Genomic DNA, 16,925 nt, shown 5'->3' on the forward strand with positions numbered 1-16,925 from the left:
ACACACACACACAGACACACACACACAGACACACACACACACACACACACACACACACACACACACACACACACACACACTCCAGTGGATTCTCATACTACTGAAATCTGGGGACATTTTAACTAAATGTCTGAGTGACAAACAATGTTCATGCTGGCAACCACGCTAAGATGAGCAGGAGGCTCCTGTCACTGTTCCACAGCTGTCTCCACTGAGGGTTCAACTCCCATTCCTCTCCTGCTTGGGGATTTAAAATTCAATTGAAATGCTAAAGCAATTAAAGAAGAAAAGACCTACTAAGACATTTGGTTCAAGTACCTAAGGAATACGCTGGCTACAGCTTCCACCTTCTTTTTAATTATTAAGAGCACACTAAAGAACGCTGGGATTCCCATGGAGACTGTAGGACATATTTTGGCTTGACATGCATTATTAGCTGCTCATGTTCATAATAAAGAGAATAAAGGCAACGCCATATTACAACCCAGCCTAAATAAAGTAACTAACGTCATGGAGGCACAGATACTTCTAAAAATAGTATTTAGCTAATCAGAGAAAAAAATAGAAACACTGAAAGCAAGATAAATGAATCTTTTAAAAGATATATGAGATACTAATTAGTGATCAAAAAACAAAATACATAACAGACCTTATATAAATTATTACCAAATAGTTCAATTTATATGTTTTATAATAGATAGAATCAAATCATAGTAAAAAATCTCAGAAATATCCATGAAAGGATATGATGACTAAGTAGTGGAAAGAAACTATGCACACCGCAAAGTAGCTCATTACATATTCATGCGATTACGAACTGAGAAAAGAACGTAAAGAAATGTCATAAATGAACTCCATGCATGTGACTGCTGGCTGCATTCAAATGGACTCTGAAGTCAGCATGTGTGCTTGCACTACTCAGTCCTTGTCTTGAGCAAGCCATCCTCCTCTACCCAACCTTCCGTCCATGCCTTTTCAGTCACTCTGGTAGACAAATGCCAATGACAACCACTTGATGGCCCTTGATGGATTGATTGATTGCCCTGCTGTATTCTGGTTTCCCTCTGGAGGCCAAATAGGATATATGTTTTTTTTTTTTTTTTTTTTCTTTCTTTCTTTTGGTCAACTTACTCCTTAAAAAAATCTGGCTTCACTATGCAAGGATTTTATCCTCATGTTTTTTTTTCCCCCCCTCTAAATTTAAGAAGCAAGTGGTCATTGCTACTAGCAAAAGTCAGCAGTCAGCTAAGACTTACTGTTTGGTTAATGTTGGTTTACTATTTGGCTCACAGTTCTGATCCCAAACATCAGTGGAAATACCTGGATTAATTAAACGAACTCAGTGTTGTGTGAACAGCTTTGCTCATTCCCATTGTGTGGGCTTCCATCATGAAAGAGTCAACTCAATATAGATTCACCTTTAATAAACTTTACATGTGAAAAAAAAAATGAATGGCAAAGTCACTAAGTGATGTGTAGACATTTCACATGTGAATACTTTATCAACAGATAATCCAACTACGATCGATTAAATGCAGGCTTAAGTCCTTAAGTTCAATGATGTTTGCATTTAAATTTAAATTTACTTTAAAATATATGAACAACAACCAATGACAACCAGAGGGACAGAGATGATGGAGCTAACATGTTAATGAAATACGTTAGGTGACAACTATCCGTGACTACTATGAAATTCCTTTCTTTGTTTTGGTTTTTGAGACAGGGTTTCTCTGTGTAGCTTTGGAGACTGTCCTGGCACTCACTCTGGAGACCAGGCTGGCCTTGAACTCACAGAGATCCGCCTGCCTCTGCCTCCCAAGTGCTGTGCGCCATCAATGCCCGGCTACTATGAAATTCTTATAAATAAATCTGCTCTATGCTTAAAGTTGTTCGTAACAAAACTGGAAAAGGGTTAGAAACTAAAACATCTTCGTGGCTGTCACTTACGACAGTGTAAGTTTAACGGCTGTAATAATGTAACAGAAAAATCTCAGTGCTCTGAACACAACCGCAAGCCACAGTTAATCCTGACTCCTCTGCCCGGGTTGTGTTGTGTTGTGCAAACACTGCTACGAAGACACAATGAATCCCTACTATTCCGTCCCCTCTGAGTCCTGTGACCAAGCAACTCTCGGGAGAGGCAAAGGCAAGCCACTGACCTTCTGTATGCCCACGGACTGGCGGATATTCAGCTTTCTTTTCCGCTGGAAGGTGTCCAGGTCCCAGAGCTGAGCCGTGTCTGAGGATGTGGTGATGGCGTACCTCCCGGATGCGTGCACGGAGATGGAAAACACGGACGACTCGTGTCCTCTCATCCAGCTAACCAGCTCCTTGGTGTCTGTGGTGGCAGGGAAATTGTTACATTCGAAGCATCGCTCACCGGTTAATAAAACCCTGCACATAAGCACAATGTGTGGCCTCACTCAGCTGACGGACGGGGGGCCAATGAATGCGGCTGCTTTGGCGGTGGCAAAGACGGGAGCCTGTGGCTGACGTTTATTTACCACGGGGAGCGTTAGTACCAGGGAAATCTCATATGAGACCTACTGAGGGCTTAGGAAGAGCCTCGGGGGACACTGTCGCATGGTAACAGCTTCATGTTGCAGTGTGGGCTGTCTGGGTCTCTGTTTTACAAAGAGTTGGAGGCTACAGTCCGTACACTGGAAGAGGGGAAGTAATTAATTAGATGCGGCTGTAATAATCCAGACAGAAATGGGGGTGTAAACTAAGAAAAAGGCAAGGAACAAAAAGAACAAATTCAAAAGCTATGAGTACTGGAGAAACATACAGCGCCATCCACGCGCTGAGCAATGGGGCTCAGGTGGCTGCAGCTCAGGTACACAAACAGCTGCTGGTGCTGCTGTGGTTACACAAAGAGCCTGCACGTGTGCCTGCAGCCAGAAGAGGGCGCCAGACCTCATTACAGACGGCTGTGAGCCACCACGTGGGTGCTGGGAATTGAACTCGGGACCTCTGGTTAACCACTGAGCCATCTCTCCAGGCCCTAAATAAGGCTACTTTTCAATTCAGTATTGTCCCTCTCAGCCTCTGGTGGGAAAGTTTCCCCTTTTCATGAGGTACAAATCTTTTTTTCTAATGTTGAGCAGAAAATCGAGAGCTGGCCAACTCCGCTGTAGCCCTTTGTCTAGAGGAGGAGTCTGTGAGATGCCTCTTTCAGGACAGCAAGTCTAATGCTGCTCCTGCTCAGGTCGTCTTTAGGCGGCCATATTGCTGAGGTATCAGGGGTCTCATAGCTTCCCAGTCATTTCTAGGAGACTTGATCTCACTGCCGACTTCCCCGTCAATCCCAGGGTTTGGTTGGTTGGTTGGTTGGTTGGTTGGTTTTTGGAGACAGGGTTTCTCTGTGTAACAGCCCTGGAACTCACTTTATAGACCAGTCTAGCCTTGAATACACTTGTCTGTCTCTCTACCCCGAAAGCTGGGATTTTTTAAAATACGGGATTATGGGGATTGAACTCAGGCCCTCACGCTTGCAAAACAGCAGTTTACCATCTGAGCCAGCTCTCTAGCTTCAACCCCAAGTTTTAAGAGCTACTGACAAGTGGGGCGGCAGGCTGAAGACTGAGACAATCCGGGTTTTACGACCCTGGAGACAAGTGTCTTGCTAACGTGGGACAGGCGGCAAAAGAGTCATTATTTACTAATGGATGGTGTGAGGAGGCAGGATTAGCCACAAAGAGAAAGAAAAGGGTGACTAGACGTTGGGAACTAGAGACGCCATCTAAGGAACTTAACGGGGAGTCGGCTTCAAGGAGAGGGACGGGGCTACGCAAAGGTGGAGCCAAGACAGAGGAACATGGCGGCACCAAAGAAGCTAACTGTGGGCATTTATGTTGCGGGAGCATCTTGTCCCGCCAGGTCCCGCCGCTTCAGCCCCAAATGAACACGTGGATGCTGTATTAATGATAAAACTGCTGGCTGATGGCTAGGGCTTAGCATTGGTGAGCTCTGTCTTAATTTTTAACCCATAACTACTAACCTATGCATTTCTACACATATACAAAAGCTTAATTTAAAAAAAAAAAAACATTTTATTTATTATGATTACAGCATTCTGGCTCCATATATGCCTGCAGGCCAGAAGAGGGCACCAGATCACATTACAGATGGCTGTGAGCCACCATGTGGCTGCTGGGAATTGAACTCAGGACCTCTGGAAGAGCAGTCAGTGCTCTTAACCTCTGAGCCATCTCTCCAGCCTCCCCCACCAAAACTTAATTTTTTTAAAGAATTTGTCCTAGCAGTGCTAACTGGATTCCTAGGCAACTAATAAAAAGATAATTATTTCTGCTTATTTGCATGTGGGGTGTGGCATAGAAGTTCCAAGCTTTCTGGCAGCTGTGCTTTATATAAACGTGGAACCCTGGTCAACTTATCTCACTGCCTCAGTTTCCTCATCTGCAAAACGGTGACATTAACAATATCCATCTCAGTGAGTTATTAGGATGAAAATAAATTAGAACATACAAATTCAGAAAATAGTCCTTGGAAAAAAAATAAAATATAATTGTTTATTGTCATTATTATTAATGCTAATATTTATATCTTTCTAAACATTATATATTATCAATGTGAAATACAAAAATACAATTAAAAATTACAATTATTAAAATACAATTAAAATTTTTTTCTGTTCACTTCTGATTGGTTTGAAGAATAAGGGGTTTAATCCAAAATACTCCAGAATGCTAACCTAAAAAAACAAAACAAAACAAAACAAAAGCCCTATGTAATGTGGTATGAAATATGGGATTTTTTTCTTTGTTCATGACTTTTTGGGTAACTGTATGGAAAGGGAGTGGGCCTTGAAAGAGAGATCTCAGTTATGTCCATATTCATGGGAGGCGATCTTTGGATTCCTGGAGTTTCCTACATGGTAGGAAGATCTTTATTACTCAGCCAGTGTTAGCTCCTGTTAAGGACTCAGAGTTGGGGCTGGTCTTACCAGGGAGACCAGCAACATTAACTGACTGAGTATCAGGAAGGCACAGGCAATACTTCACCCCTGGTGACAATGGGGTGAGAGATGTTACCGTCAGATTCCCCTCCCGTCTACACATGGGCAATAATTCAATTCATTATGTCTGTGTGATGGAGCCTCAATTAAAATTCTAGACACCAAAGCTCAAGTAAACTTCCTGCCGCAGCAAGAAGCAGTGGAGTTACGGCATGCAGATGCTGAGAGAGACTCATCACTGAAGACAATGGCTGGGTCTTTTTAGAAGCCCCTATCCCACCCTACGCATCTCTCCCACTGCTGGCTCTAATGCACATGCTATATCAAGACGTTCAGTTCCCGAGTCTTCTGGAAGGCTACTGAAATTGAAGGTGACTGGAAACTCAGGAAGAGGCTAACCCGAAGCAGGAATTGTCCTGGTCCCCAGGCTTGTGGCTACCTGAAGTGACAGCGGTCCTGACCCAACTGCTCCTGAGACTACACAGACAGGTAAGGACCTCAAAATCTGCTAGTCTACATTTCGCTCCGCGTTAAAAGACAAACAGGAGGACTTCTTACCTGTGTCAAAACATTTAATAGAATAGTCAGCTAATGCCACAAGGAACTCAGACTTCCTGCGAAGATTAAAGGCCAGAGCTGTGCACGCTTGTGCTGTTCGCTGCACCAGAGCAAACCTGTAAGACACAGCTGCATTAGTAGCAGAAACCTGTAAGACACAGCTGCATTAGTAGCAGAAACCTGTAAGACACAGCTGCATTAGTAGCAGAAACCTGTAAGACATATCTGCATTAGTAGCAGAAACCTGTAAGACACAGCTGCATTAGTAGCAGAAACGCCACCAGGGACCATAAACTACAATGGAGGAGAAAACAAGACCTAAAAAAGGGTGGGCCAAAAGTAGATGCGATGGCCTAAGAGCCCCACCCACCGTGAACAACGAAGGCAGTCTACCCTGTGAAAATGTCAGGTCAGGGGTACTGTATCTCAGACATCCTATGAAGGAGACCGGGGTCTACTTCCCCAATTGGGAAGCCACTGATTTGTTTCCATTAACTCAGCATTGCAGAATTACAATCGGCCATGCCTCTTGGGAAGACATTTATGGAAGCCATGGCAACGGACAGATAGGAGGGCTGAGAGGGAAGATGACTGTTGTAAAAGCTACTAGAGAAAACGTCAACCAGGGACACAAGTACACAGTGGAAAGGACACACAGGAGTCTGATAGGGGACGTCCTTCTCGGTATATGACTGTCTTACTGGCTGATAAATAAAGCACTGTTGGCCAACAGGAAAACGAGAGAGGTGGGTCTAGGAGTCAAGGAGGATTCTGGGAAAGGGAGGAGAAAGCGCAGAGTCACCATGTGAGCCCGGGAAGACAGGACGCTTGCCGCTGGCGTCCAATAAGTCTTATAAAATATATAGATTTATGATAATTAAGACTGAGCTAGCAGATGAGAAATCCTAGTCATTGGCCACGCAGCATTTGTACCTAATATAAGTCTCTGTGTGCTACTTGGGACCTTAACGTGGCTGCGGGCGGAACTCGGGCAGCCTGGCGGAAACACCCACGTGGCAGCAGGACTTGGGCCGTTTGGAGTAAAGACTTAGGGTTACAGGAGAGGCCACATCAAGCTAAGAGAGACTAGACATGTTTTAAACACGGGGGAAGAGAAGGAATAGCATTTATCAAGTGTAAAAGGGAGACAAGAATAGGAATCTTAGGAGTTTGTTGTGATCAAATTAAATAATTACATGATGAGTTCTTAAGAGAGAGCTTGGCACATAATTAGAGTCTCATTTACAAAATCCTAAGCTTCCAAGCTTGGGAAAAAGGGCACAAGCTTGAGAATAGGGAATCTTAAATCTTATCTTAAAGATGTTCAGTTCAAGGCCCCCATACAACATTTATATAATTTTAATTTTTCTAGGAGCTATGCTATACAAAAGAAAAAGATACAATTAATTGTAATATTCAAAGCCCAAACAATCAAATATTCAATTTTCTTTTTCATACTAAGTCGTCGAACTCCAGTGTGTATTTCAGCATCTCACTTATGATGTATCTAGTCACTGTCTGAAGGCTCAAGAGCTGTACGAAGCTAGTGGCTCTCAGAAAGCTCCACACAGCGTACATCCAGAAGTAAAGTCTACAGCGTGTTTGCATGACATCTCGTCGTGTAAACACCAAAGGCTCCGCTGGTGATGGATCATTAAAAAGAGCACTTGGAATGCAGAAGAATCCCGGCGCAGGTGCCTGAGCTTCACAAGGTACGGGACAGACACTGGAAGAGGCCAGCAAGGCAGGGAGGAGAGGACCAGAGAGGTGGGTAAAACAGCAGAGCAGCTCGAAGCCTGGGGGGTGGAGGGGAAGTAAGAATTAGCCGTTCGCTAAAAGCAAGCTGGAGAGACCTTGTGTTGGACAATAAGACGACTCTGGGGAGCTCAGCAGAGTGGGCTAATGGCATCTGATTTCCTGGCCCTGCAGCTCACAGCTCAGCTTAGTTGTGAGCCTTCATAGGAAAACACACCACTTTGGTCTACGGATTATTATGAGCTGAAAACATTAAGAAGCAGATATAAGCAAAGTTATATGCCTTTTCCTTATTGATCTGCATATATCTGAATAAACTTACAAGGGTGTCCCTCCTCCCTGTCTATCTCAAAGAGCAAAGGGCAATTAAAAGAGTAACTGGCTGTCTACCATCTTGGGGGTGGCATCATAGGAATTGACGTAACACATCATCTACTTTTATTCCACACATATTTGCCTTCCCACACTGACAGGGGCAAGTTTTTTTCCTGCTCACTTCCCTGAGGCTTTATTGCTTTCTGTTGCAAGAAGCTGGAACTTGGTTGCACTCTGAACACCTATATGGCACTCTGTAAAAACTGTTCTCCTTGCTAGTCTGTCTGAGGCTCTAAGAAGCCTGGCTCACATCTTAGGAGGATAGGGGGAAATCACTTTTCCTCCCTACTGTAGACAGCAAAGAGACAATGGACAAAACCAGCAGGCCACCCAGATGTGAAGTCCCAGGAGAGACTGAGGACAAGGATGGTCATGGAGAAACCAGCTATTCTGTGAACAAGATTCAGAGTTACAGACGGCTGAACTCACGGGCACAGAGGCTGCAATGGGGAGGAAGAAACGGAGGCTCTGGCGTCTGTTTTCTCACACAACAGGAGGCTGAGCAGTGAGAATAAGCAGGCAGGGAAATTGTGAAGCTTTTGCAGCAGTCACTGGACAATGGCAAAGGAAGAGGGAACCACTGAGAATCACTGAATTCAAACGTGATACTGTGCAAGGGGAGCAGCAAGCAGTATCTTGTGGGCAACAGGAGCAAGAGAGACATAGCGGCTCAGGTGAGGCCGTCAAGGTGGGCGAGGAACACTGAGGGCCGGAGCGCTGGGTTCATTGCTATTTTTAGTAAAGAGCAGAAGTGATGGTCGGCAGATTTCTAATGACTGCAGGTAAGTCTGTGGCTTCCTTTCCTGATCAGAGAGAGTCAGTCACCAAGACCGTGTTTCCTGCACTTCCACCGCCTAACCATCCAGTTCCGTCCTCGTGGTGCCAGCTGTCTCATGGCGGGCCTGACACAGGGATGGGCGCAGACTTATGCCTCTGCCCTCTCTCTCCATCCGAGTTCTAGTGCCTTTACCCAGCATTCTCCACAGGGACCTCTGTGACAGTTACAGGACAGTTCTTAGTGAACGTCCCTACAGGCTGCATCCAGGTCTGTCTTCAGCAAGAACCACACAGAACTGTGCGCCTCTTACTGTATCTGGTCACACACTCTATCTGACTAACTTTAATCATTTGATTTCTACAGTGTGTGCCAGGCCTTTTTGTTTTAAGGCATATTCTTTGTAGACCAGGCTGGTCTCGAACTCACAGAGATCCGCCTGCCTCTGCCTCCCGAGTGCTGGGATTAAAGGTGTATGCCACCAATGCCCGTTTTAAGCATATTCTGTTTCTTCTATCATTAAGAATTTTGGGGTGAGGCTGGAGCTATCTAGTGGCAGAATGCTTATGTGTGTGAAGCCCTGAGCTCACACCCCAGGACTGCAAGATGAAATAAATAAATAATTCAGTGGGGAGAAAAATATATGACCGTGTCACACTCAGGTCCGCTGTAAGCCACTGACTGACATCAGAGGGTATGACATCACGCTAATGCTCACATTATCTCCACCATGGGCGCTCCTTCAAGCTGGCTTCTGTGTCCTGACGCGTCCTTACTGCTTGCTCTCTGGATAACTTTTCTATCTGTGAAATATTAACAGGCTCACCCTGTACTACACCCACCTCTACTCTGAAACTAGCCACCTCTGCAAGGATCTCTGGTTTCTTCAGTCAGGGAATAGCTCTGGAATCTAAGGACGGCATGCTGTTCTGGCCCTCTGGGAGAGCACCACCAGGGAAAATATACATGTGTAACGTGCTCACACTCACACAGACGGCTGGGTTTACTTCTGTCTCTCCTCAGCTATTTAAACCCGGGGTTCCTGGGACAAGTCCAACTCCAATCTCAAAGCAAAGGCTTCATTCTAGCTCTCTTCTTTCCTTTCCACCTAGTCCTCTGCCAGTAGGAAATCAGGCCCTTATTTTCCCAGTGTTTTCTTATTTATCCAGGCTCTCTAAGCTAACTCCCCATCACTGACACTGGGCCCATGCAGGCATCCCTGGACTGGTGCGAGCCATTCCCTGCCCGCTTGCCTCATGGCACGGGTACCGAGAGATCAAGCCTACGTAACCGCTCCTGGACGCAATGAAGAGGAAGGAGAATGGCGGTGATTCTTAGATCTACACACTACAGCAAAAATGTCCAAAGGAAGTCAAGCTTCTAAATCGCCTGACGAAGTGCCAGAAGTTAGCGATAAATTAGCCGTGATGGAAAATTGAAATAAAAGCAAAGCCAGCAGAGCTGGCCAGACACCTCAGCGGGTAAAGGTGCTTGCTATAGAGCCTAAGGACCCCGTTTCAATCCCGGGGACCCACACGGTGTGGAAGGTGAGAACCCACTTTTGACAGTTATCCTTTGACCTGCTAAATGCGAGCCGTGGTATGCCATGCATGAACACACATACACACAAATAAAACGCAATACAATTTCTTTTTAACGAAAGGAAAAACAAGCAGTCAGGATGGTGGCTGCGAGCAGTGAGGTATGACCGCTGCAAGTCAAGGCCACCCTGGGATGTAAGGAGGCCCTGGAAAAGCAGCCCTTTATACGGCCTCTCCTCCGGTCTTCATCAGCGCTTACAGCAGCTTTCCAAGAATGCAGTAGCGCTCTGTAAATCAGCGGTGGCTAAGGAACTGGTCAACCGTCAGTGACTTCCTAGATGATAAGACACAGCAAAAGCATCGGCCTACCTGTTTCCATGCAAGTCAAAAGCATAGATGTTTCCCTGGTGGTCCCCGGCAAGAAAGGAATCGCCTGAGCCGTCAAAAGCCACATTCAAAAACCGCAAGACTTTCCGGTGGTATTCAGAAGTGGTGTGAACAACGTTCACTATAATCCTGCCAAAACACAACAGGCTGAACGTCACATTCCAGCTTTACACACAGGGTTCTTTCTACTGAAGGCTCTCTGCCTGCTTGCTCTTCCCTAGAATCCATCTTAAGGACCTCCGAACAGTTCAGAAGCCATTCATTGTGAAAAGAAGCTGGCATTCACTTATCCATCAGTTATTCTAAAACTTGGAGAACTCAAGAAGCCAGACACTAAGCGGCAGACAAGGTTCCTGCCCTCCTGACATGTAGATACACACCAACGGCCTATGTTACGATGAATAGGCAACAGGATATAAGAGCTTGTTTCTGTAATAGAAAATACTCCCAAACGACTGAAATCTATCTCCACTGCTAACAGACCTGCACAATACCCTAGCAGGTGTGCTCTGTGAGGGCTACTGTTCATCACCTCATTCCTGCACGACCTGCAATCCACACACTCACACAGCACACTCTCACCACGCCTGTGGAGTGCTTTACATTGCTCTTTCAACCTCCCATGAACCACACTTCTCAAAAGGTAAGACATGGAGTTTATTCTTCACCATTATTGTATAGAAACATATAGCACACTGGGCTGGAGAGATGGCTCATTGGTTAAGTACACTGGCTACCCTTCCAAAGGTCCTGAGTTCAATCCCCAGCAACCACATGGTGGCTCACGATCTGGTGCCCTCTTCTGGTGTGCAGGCATAATGCTGTACACTTAATAAACAAAATCTTAAAAAAAAAAAAAAACTTATCTGTGTCTGTGTGTATGCACGAACTCGCGTCAGGCTGTACATGCCTGGCAGGTGGAGGTCACAACTTCTAGGAATCAGTGCTCTCCTACTACCTTATGGGCCCCAGGAAATAAGCTCAAGAGGCCAAGCTTGGATGTAATTTCCCTTACTTCTGAGCCCTCTGGCCAGCACTCCCTTCTTTATTTCAACAATAGTATTTAATCAGGAAAACTTTATCTTTTGCGCATGAGTCTTTTAAAATGATCTGTTGTATGCATATGGTCTTTTGGCTGAATGTATGTCTGTGCACCCCGCCCACGCCTGGTGCCTACGGATGCCAGAAGAAGGTGCTAGATGCCCCTGGGAGTTACCGATGGCTGTGAGGTCCCAAGTGCGCACTGGGAATTAAACCTGGATAATCCCCTGCAGGAGCCGTCAATGCACTAAAGCCCCGAGCCATCTCTCCAGCCCCTTGTGTAAGAGTTTTAATATTGCAAATTAAAATCTCATTTTAAAAAACCTTTCGGAATGTGCTAAATTGCTATATGGGTTAAACATTTTCTCACTAGTAAAGCACTTGCCTACTGATACTCAGCAGTGAAAAATTTATTTTTCTTCATGTTTATCTAATTATATAGCTTTTTAGATTGATTTGGGACATGGAAAAATTCGTTTACGATGCTCATTTTTATGTAGTTCCATGGTGTTAAAAATATAAAAATTATCTGGGTAGTGGTGGCGCACACCTTTAATCCCAGCACTCAGGAGGCAGCAGCAGGTTTATCTCTGAGTTCAAGGTCAGCCTGGTCTACAGAGCGAGTGCCAGGACAGCCAGGGCTACACAGAGAAGCCCTGTCTCGATAAACACAAACAAACAAAAAACCAAACCACCACCACCAAAGGAAACCGATCTTGGTGGTCCACATACATCTTTACATCTGCAGCAATCCCAGCATCTGGGATGTAGAGGCAGGAGCATCGTAAGTTTAAGGTCACTGCCAGCTGAAATGGTGAGTTTGAGTCCACAATGGGCTAAAGGAGACCCTGTGCCAAAATAAATAAGGAATTAATAAAACAACAATTGTCCTGAAATAACACCAATGTCTTTGGGGCTGATGGCTCAGTCAGTAAAGTGCAATGGCAGGAGGACCTGAGTCTGGATCCTCACACCACGGAAGAGCTGCACACGGCCGCGCACATCCACAACCCCAGCGACGCAGGATGGGAGACAGGCAGCTCCCTGAGGCCACTGGCCGACCAGTCAGCCTAGCTTAACCCATCGATGAGCACCAAGCTCAGGGAGAGTCTATCACTCAAAAACTAAAGGGGGGAGCAATGAGGGAGGACACCTGATGGTCATCTCAGGCCTTCACCAGCCAGCACAGCCACACATCCACACAGGAACACACACATAGAGATAACATACAAACACACACAAATAACATACAAACGCACACACACACAACCAAGTAAACTCACACACAACAAATAACGTTTCCCTCTCAGCCCGTTTTTCTGTGACATCACAGTTTGAGGACAAAAATCAAATGATGATTGTTCACAATATTAAAAATAGCCAAGCATGGTGGGAAGGACCTTTAATCCTAGCGTTCTGGAAGCCCGAGGCAGAAGGATCACAAGTTCCTACCCAGGCTGGGCTAAAAAGTGAGACCTTGTTTCAAAGAACCAAAAGCCAGGCTTTCAGGAAGGCTCAGTCAGTGAAGGTGCTTGCTGCCAAGACTAACGACCCAAGTTCAATCCCCAGGATCCTCATTCGTGGTGGGAGGCGAGACTCTGCCCACAGTTGTCCTGACTCCCACAATGCACATACAATAAATAAATAAATGTGATAAAGAAAGCCAACAAAAATAAGATTGTGGTAGAGTACAATTCAGCTAGGTTGCCGAGGGCAGTATTCTGGTTAGCAGACTGTGTTGACCAAGTGTGACTGTCCCTGCTTAGTGACTGATTATCTGATCTGCTCCCAGGATGCAGCTGGTAAACCTGCACTTCCTTCAACAATGAAATCTCCTGGCTCAGCTTTTGTCTCTCTCAACCCATAGCAATATATTTTTTTTATTTAAAAAAATGTTAATTATTGCCGGATGGTGGTGGTGCACACCTTTGATCCCAGCACCGAGGAGGAAGAAGCAGGCCGATCTCTCTGAGTTCAAAGCCAGGTTGGATTACAGAGCGAGTTCCAGGACAGCAAAGGCTACATAGACAAACCCTGTCTGGAGCCTCCCTTCCCAAAATGTAATTATCAATGAGCATATGGGTATGCCATGTAGAACATGTGGAGGCTGAGGCCATTGGAATTGTGGGTACCCTAGTAGTTTTAAATGTCAATTTGCCACAAGCCTAGGGTCATCTGAAAGCCAAGCCTCAGCTGAGGAAGGGTTTAGATGAGACTGGCCTTGGTATCTGCAGGGGATTGACTTCATTGAGTGGCACCATTCCCTGGGCAGCGCAACCCAGAAAGCCAGCCAGCCAGCAGGGTTCCTTCGTAGTTTGTTTCAAGTTCCTGCTCTGACTTCATTCGTGATGGACTCTGACCCAGAAAAGTCAAATAAATCCTTTCCTGTCTTAATAAAGTTGCTTTTGGTCAGAGTGTTTTATCGCAGCAGCAGACAGAAAACTGGAGTATGTGAGCTCTGGGGACTAAACTCAGGTAGCCAGGCACATGCAGCAAGCATCTTTACCTACCTAACAATCACCCTGACCCAACAATGGGTTTAAATCAGTGGTTCTCAACCTTCCTAATGCAGCGAAACTTTTAACACAGTTCCTCACGTGTGGTGACGAGCCAACCAGAAAATTATTTTCGTTGCTACTTCACAATTAGAAAATATGCTAGTTACAAATTGTAATATAAATATCTGTATTTTGCAATGGTCTTAGGTGACCCCTGAGAAAGGGTCATTTGCAGGTCGAGCCACTGATTTAAATGAACAACAACAAAAAAAGCTATGTTTTAATAATAAAGATTTTTTTAAAATCTTACATATCTACCTAGATACTTTGCAAGAAACGGTACATTGGCCACAATCTGCAGACCTTTTGGAGAAGCCAGACGTAGAGGGTGCTACTTACGAAAACCCCACATTGGGAAATGAAAACGCGGAAGAATCTCCACTATTGACAACATTTTAAAAAATTTATTTATTTATTCGATAGGTTGGTGGGTCAATGGCTTTGATACAGGGTAGGGCAGCCACCGGAAACCGAGGTGGCTGGCTGGCCAGGTGAGTAAGGGGCTGCTGACCCACCGCTTCTAATCCTGCTTTCACCCTACGAAGACGACACTTAACTTTGATTTCCGGGAGGCAACTGAAAGACAAACAGAGAGAGTCTCTAGAGCCACAAACCTCCTGGAGAGTATGAACCCAGAGTGAGGATGCCATCAAGTCCGTGCAAACCTCGGGGAATCGGAAAGTGCACCATGCTTGCACCACGGGAGCCCAAACGGCGGCGTCCCCGGGGCGGGGGCTCGCGCTGGCGTCACCAGGTGACAGCCCCGGGGGCCACACGGGCGCTCCTCGGTGCTCGGTGCACGGTGCACGGTGCAAACGGCACGGTGCACCCCGGTTCGCTGCAGCGGAGCCCCGCAGGGCTCGGCGAGCATCGCCGGCGCGGGCGAGCGTCCTCCGGCTTCGGGAGGGACCGGCGTGCGTCGCCTTCTCGGCTCCCGTCAGCTCGGCGCGCGGCACAACTGCAAACTCTCGTGCATCAGTCAACCGTGCGGCCCCCTCCTCCTCCTCCTCCCGGGATCCCGGGAGCCCCGCCCGGGGTCTCCGCCGCCCGCGCCGCCTCACCCGTCCTGAGCGGCCGGCGACGGCTTGCGGTGCCATATCTTGCCTCGCTCCTTGTTGCCCAGGTCGGTGCTCTGCATGGCGAAGCCCCGCTCCCGACCTCTGCGAGCCGGGCGGACGGGCGGACGGGCGAGCCGGGCGGGTAACCGTCCCGAGAGCTTCCCGGCAGCCCCCGCGCTCCCAGCCCGGGAAATTCGAGCGGCCGCCCCCGGCCTCCGTCTCCGCCCCCCTGAGGGACCCGACCAATCCCAGGGCGGACGCCCTTTCTCGTGACGACCAATCAGAAAGCGGGTCCGGCCACATCCGCCCAGATGGTCCCTCCCTCCCTCCCTGGACGGTGGAATCGGCCGACGACTTCTGCCTGGACTCCACCCCTTTCCTGCGGCTTCTTCCCAGCCTGCGGCCCAGAGGCTTCTGGGAGTCGTAGTTTTCCGAGGACGAGGCCGGGGACCAGCTCTCGGACCGCCCCCAGGCTCGCGTAGACCTCCAGAGTGGTTTCCTACCCCAGAGCCCCTGCCTCCTGCATCCATTCCGTTCTAAATCGCCTTTAGAGAATAAGGGGTTTATAGAAACAGCTCACAGAGAAGCAAAAAGACACATCGTTCAGAATACAGTTCCTCCCCTAGAACCTCCAGGCTTCGCAGAACCTCCTGCGTAAATACTCCGTTCTTTTTGCCAAAGTCCTCGTGGTTTAATTGTATCAATTTACAGGAGACTCCCACCTGTACGGTTTCCAGCCCACCAGTCACAACCTAGAAAAGCAAGAATGTCCAGAACCAGCTGCATTGGCACTGGCATCGGAGTTTTTTTTTTTTTTTTTTTTTTTTTTTTTTTTGCAAAATTCACTTAGTGTTCATCTGGTGCTTACCATGTAAGGCTCTCCTGCGTGCTTAACACACTCACTCACTTAAATCGCAGAGAGACTTAGCAATTTAAATGACACTTCAGTGCTGTATGAAGTTGCAAATCGGTTTCAAATAAAATCTTGCATATAAAAACCAGAAATATATCCTCTCAGTGTTGCCAACAAAGATTTTCTTCTTTGTTTGGGATACCCACCTTCTGCTTTTTGCAAATCTCTCTGTACTTTCCTCATATGTGAAAATAAATGCAAGAAAAACATAATACATTAAAAAATTGAGGTTTTCAAAATAGAGTAAAAACATCTTAAAGGAAAAACAGGACTTGAGCTGACCCCACAGAGCCCTCTGCCTGGGAAAATGACCTTTGGCTCATGGCTGAACCATCTCTCCAGCCCCCCAACAGAAGCTTCTTACAACTGTTTACTGCTTTGCAATGAACCGGCACTTCTGACCCATACATGCTCATCTTTCCCCTATTTGTTTGGAACACTCATTCAAGACTATTTGAATCTGTCTCTCCTGAATTGCAGTTCTTAAGTCTCTAACAAGGGTCTCTCCACGTCTCAGAGCTTGAATTGATTGTTATTTACTAGGACACTTACAATTGGATTTGGGATTCATAAGAATAATCCAGAATGATATTCTTTTCTAATTTATTTTCTGTGCATGTGAAGGTGTGAAGGTGTCAGATCCCCTGGAACTGGTATTACAGACAGTTTGTGAGCTGCCATGTGGATGCTGGGAATTGAACCCGGGTCCTCTGGAAGAGCAGCCAGTGCTCTTATCCGCTGAGCCATCTCTCCAGCCCCCAGAATGATATTCTTATATGAAAATCCTTAACTGAATCATATCCTCAAAGACACGTGTGTGTGTGCTCACACACGATGACGTGTGTTTAATAGGCCTCGTGCATACTAATAGTCTGGCATGTGGACATTTATGAGGGTGAGGGTGAAGCATTTGATCTTCTACAGGTAAGTACCATAATTATCCCTATTTTCTAGACAAGGAAATTGAAGTAGGGGGGAAGCCCAAA

General features: G+C 46.4%; 1 protein-coding gene across 4 annotated transcripts in view; it reads right to left on the reverse strand.

The window, feature by feature from the left end:
• LOC103158824 (TBC1 domain family member 31) overlaps nucleotides 1-15,216 on the reverse strand; it is a 55,696-nt gene extending 40,480 nt beyond the window's left edge. For 3 of the 4 annotated variants that reach the window (XM_027431661.2, XM_027431660.2, XM_027431659.2), the window contains exons 1-4: nucleotides 15,030-15,216; nucleotides 10,352-10,498; nucleotides 5,537-5,652; nucleotides 2,160-2,338 (exon numbers count right to left, since the gene is read on the reverse strand). In XM_027431661.2, the coding sequence (XP_027287462.1) occupies nucleotides 2,160-2,338; nucleotides 5,537-5,652; nucleotides 10,352-10,498; nucleotides 15,030-15,106 (519 nt within the window). In that variant the 5' untranslated portion in view covers nucleotides 15,107-15,216. Of the gene's footprint in view, nucleotides 1-2,159; nucleotides 2,339-5,536; nucleotides 5,653-10,351; nucleotides 10,499-15,029 lie in introns of those variants that run through there. The other variant, XM_027431662.1, reaches the window with a different exon arrangement.
• Between the last annotated feature and the right edge of the window lie 1,709 nt (nucleotides 15,217-16,925).

Source organism: Cricetulus griseus, chromosome 10, assembly GCF_003668045.3.
Source record: "Cricetulus griseus strain 17A/GY chromosome 10, alternate assembly CriGri-PICRH-1.0, whole genome shotgun sequence".
Taxonomy (NCBI): domain Eukaryota; kingdom Metazoa; phylum Chordata; class Mammalia; order Rodentia; family Cricetidae; genus Cricetulus; species Cricetulus griseus.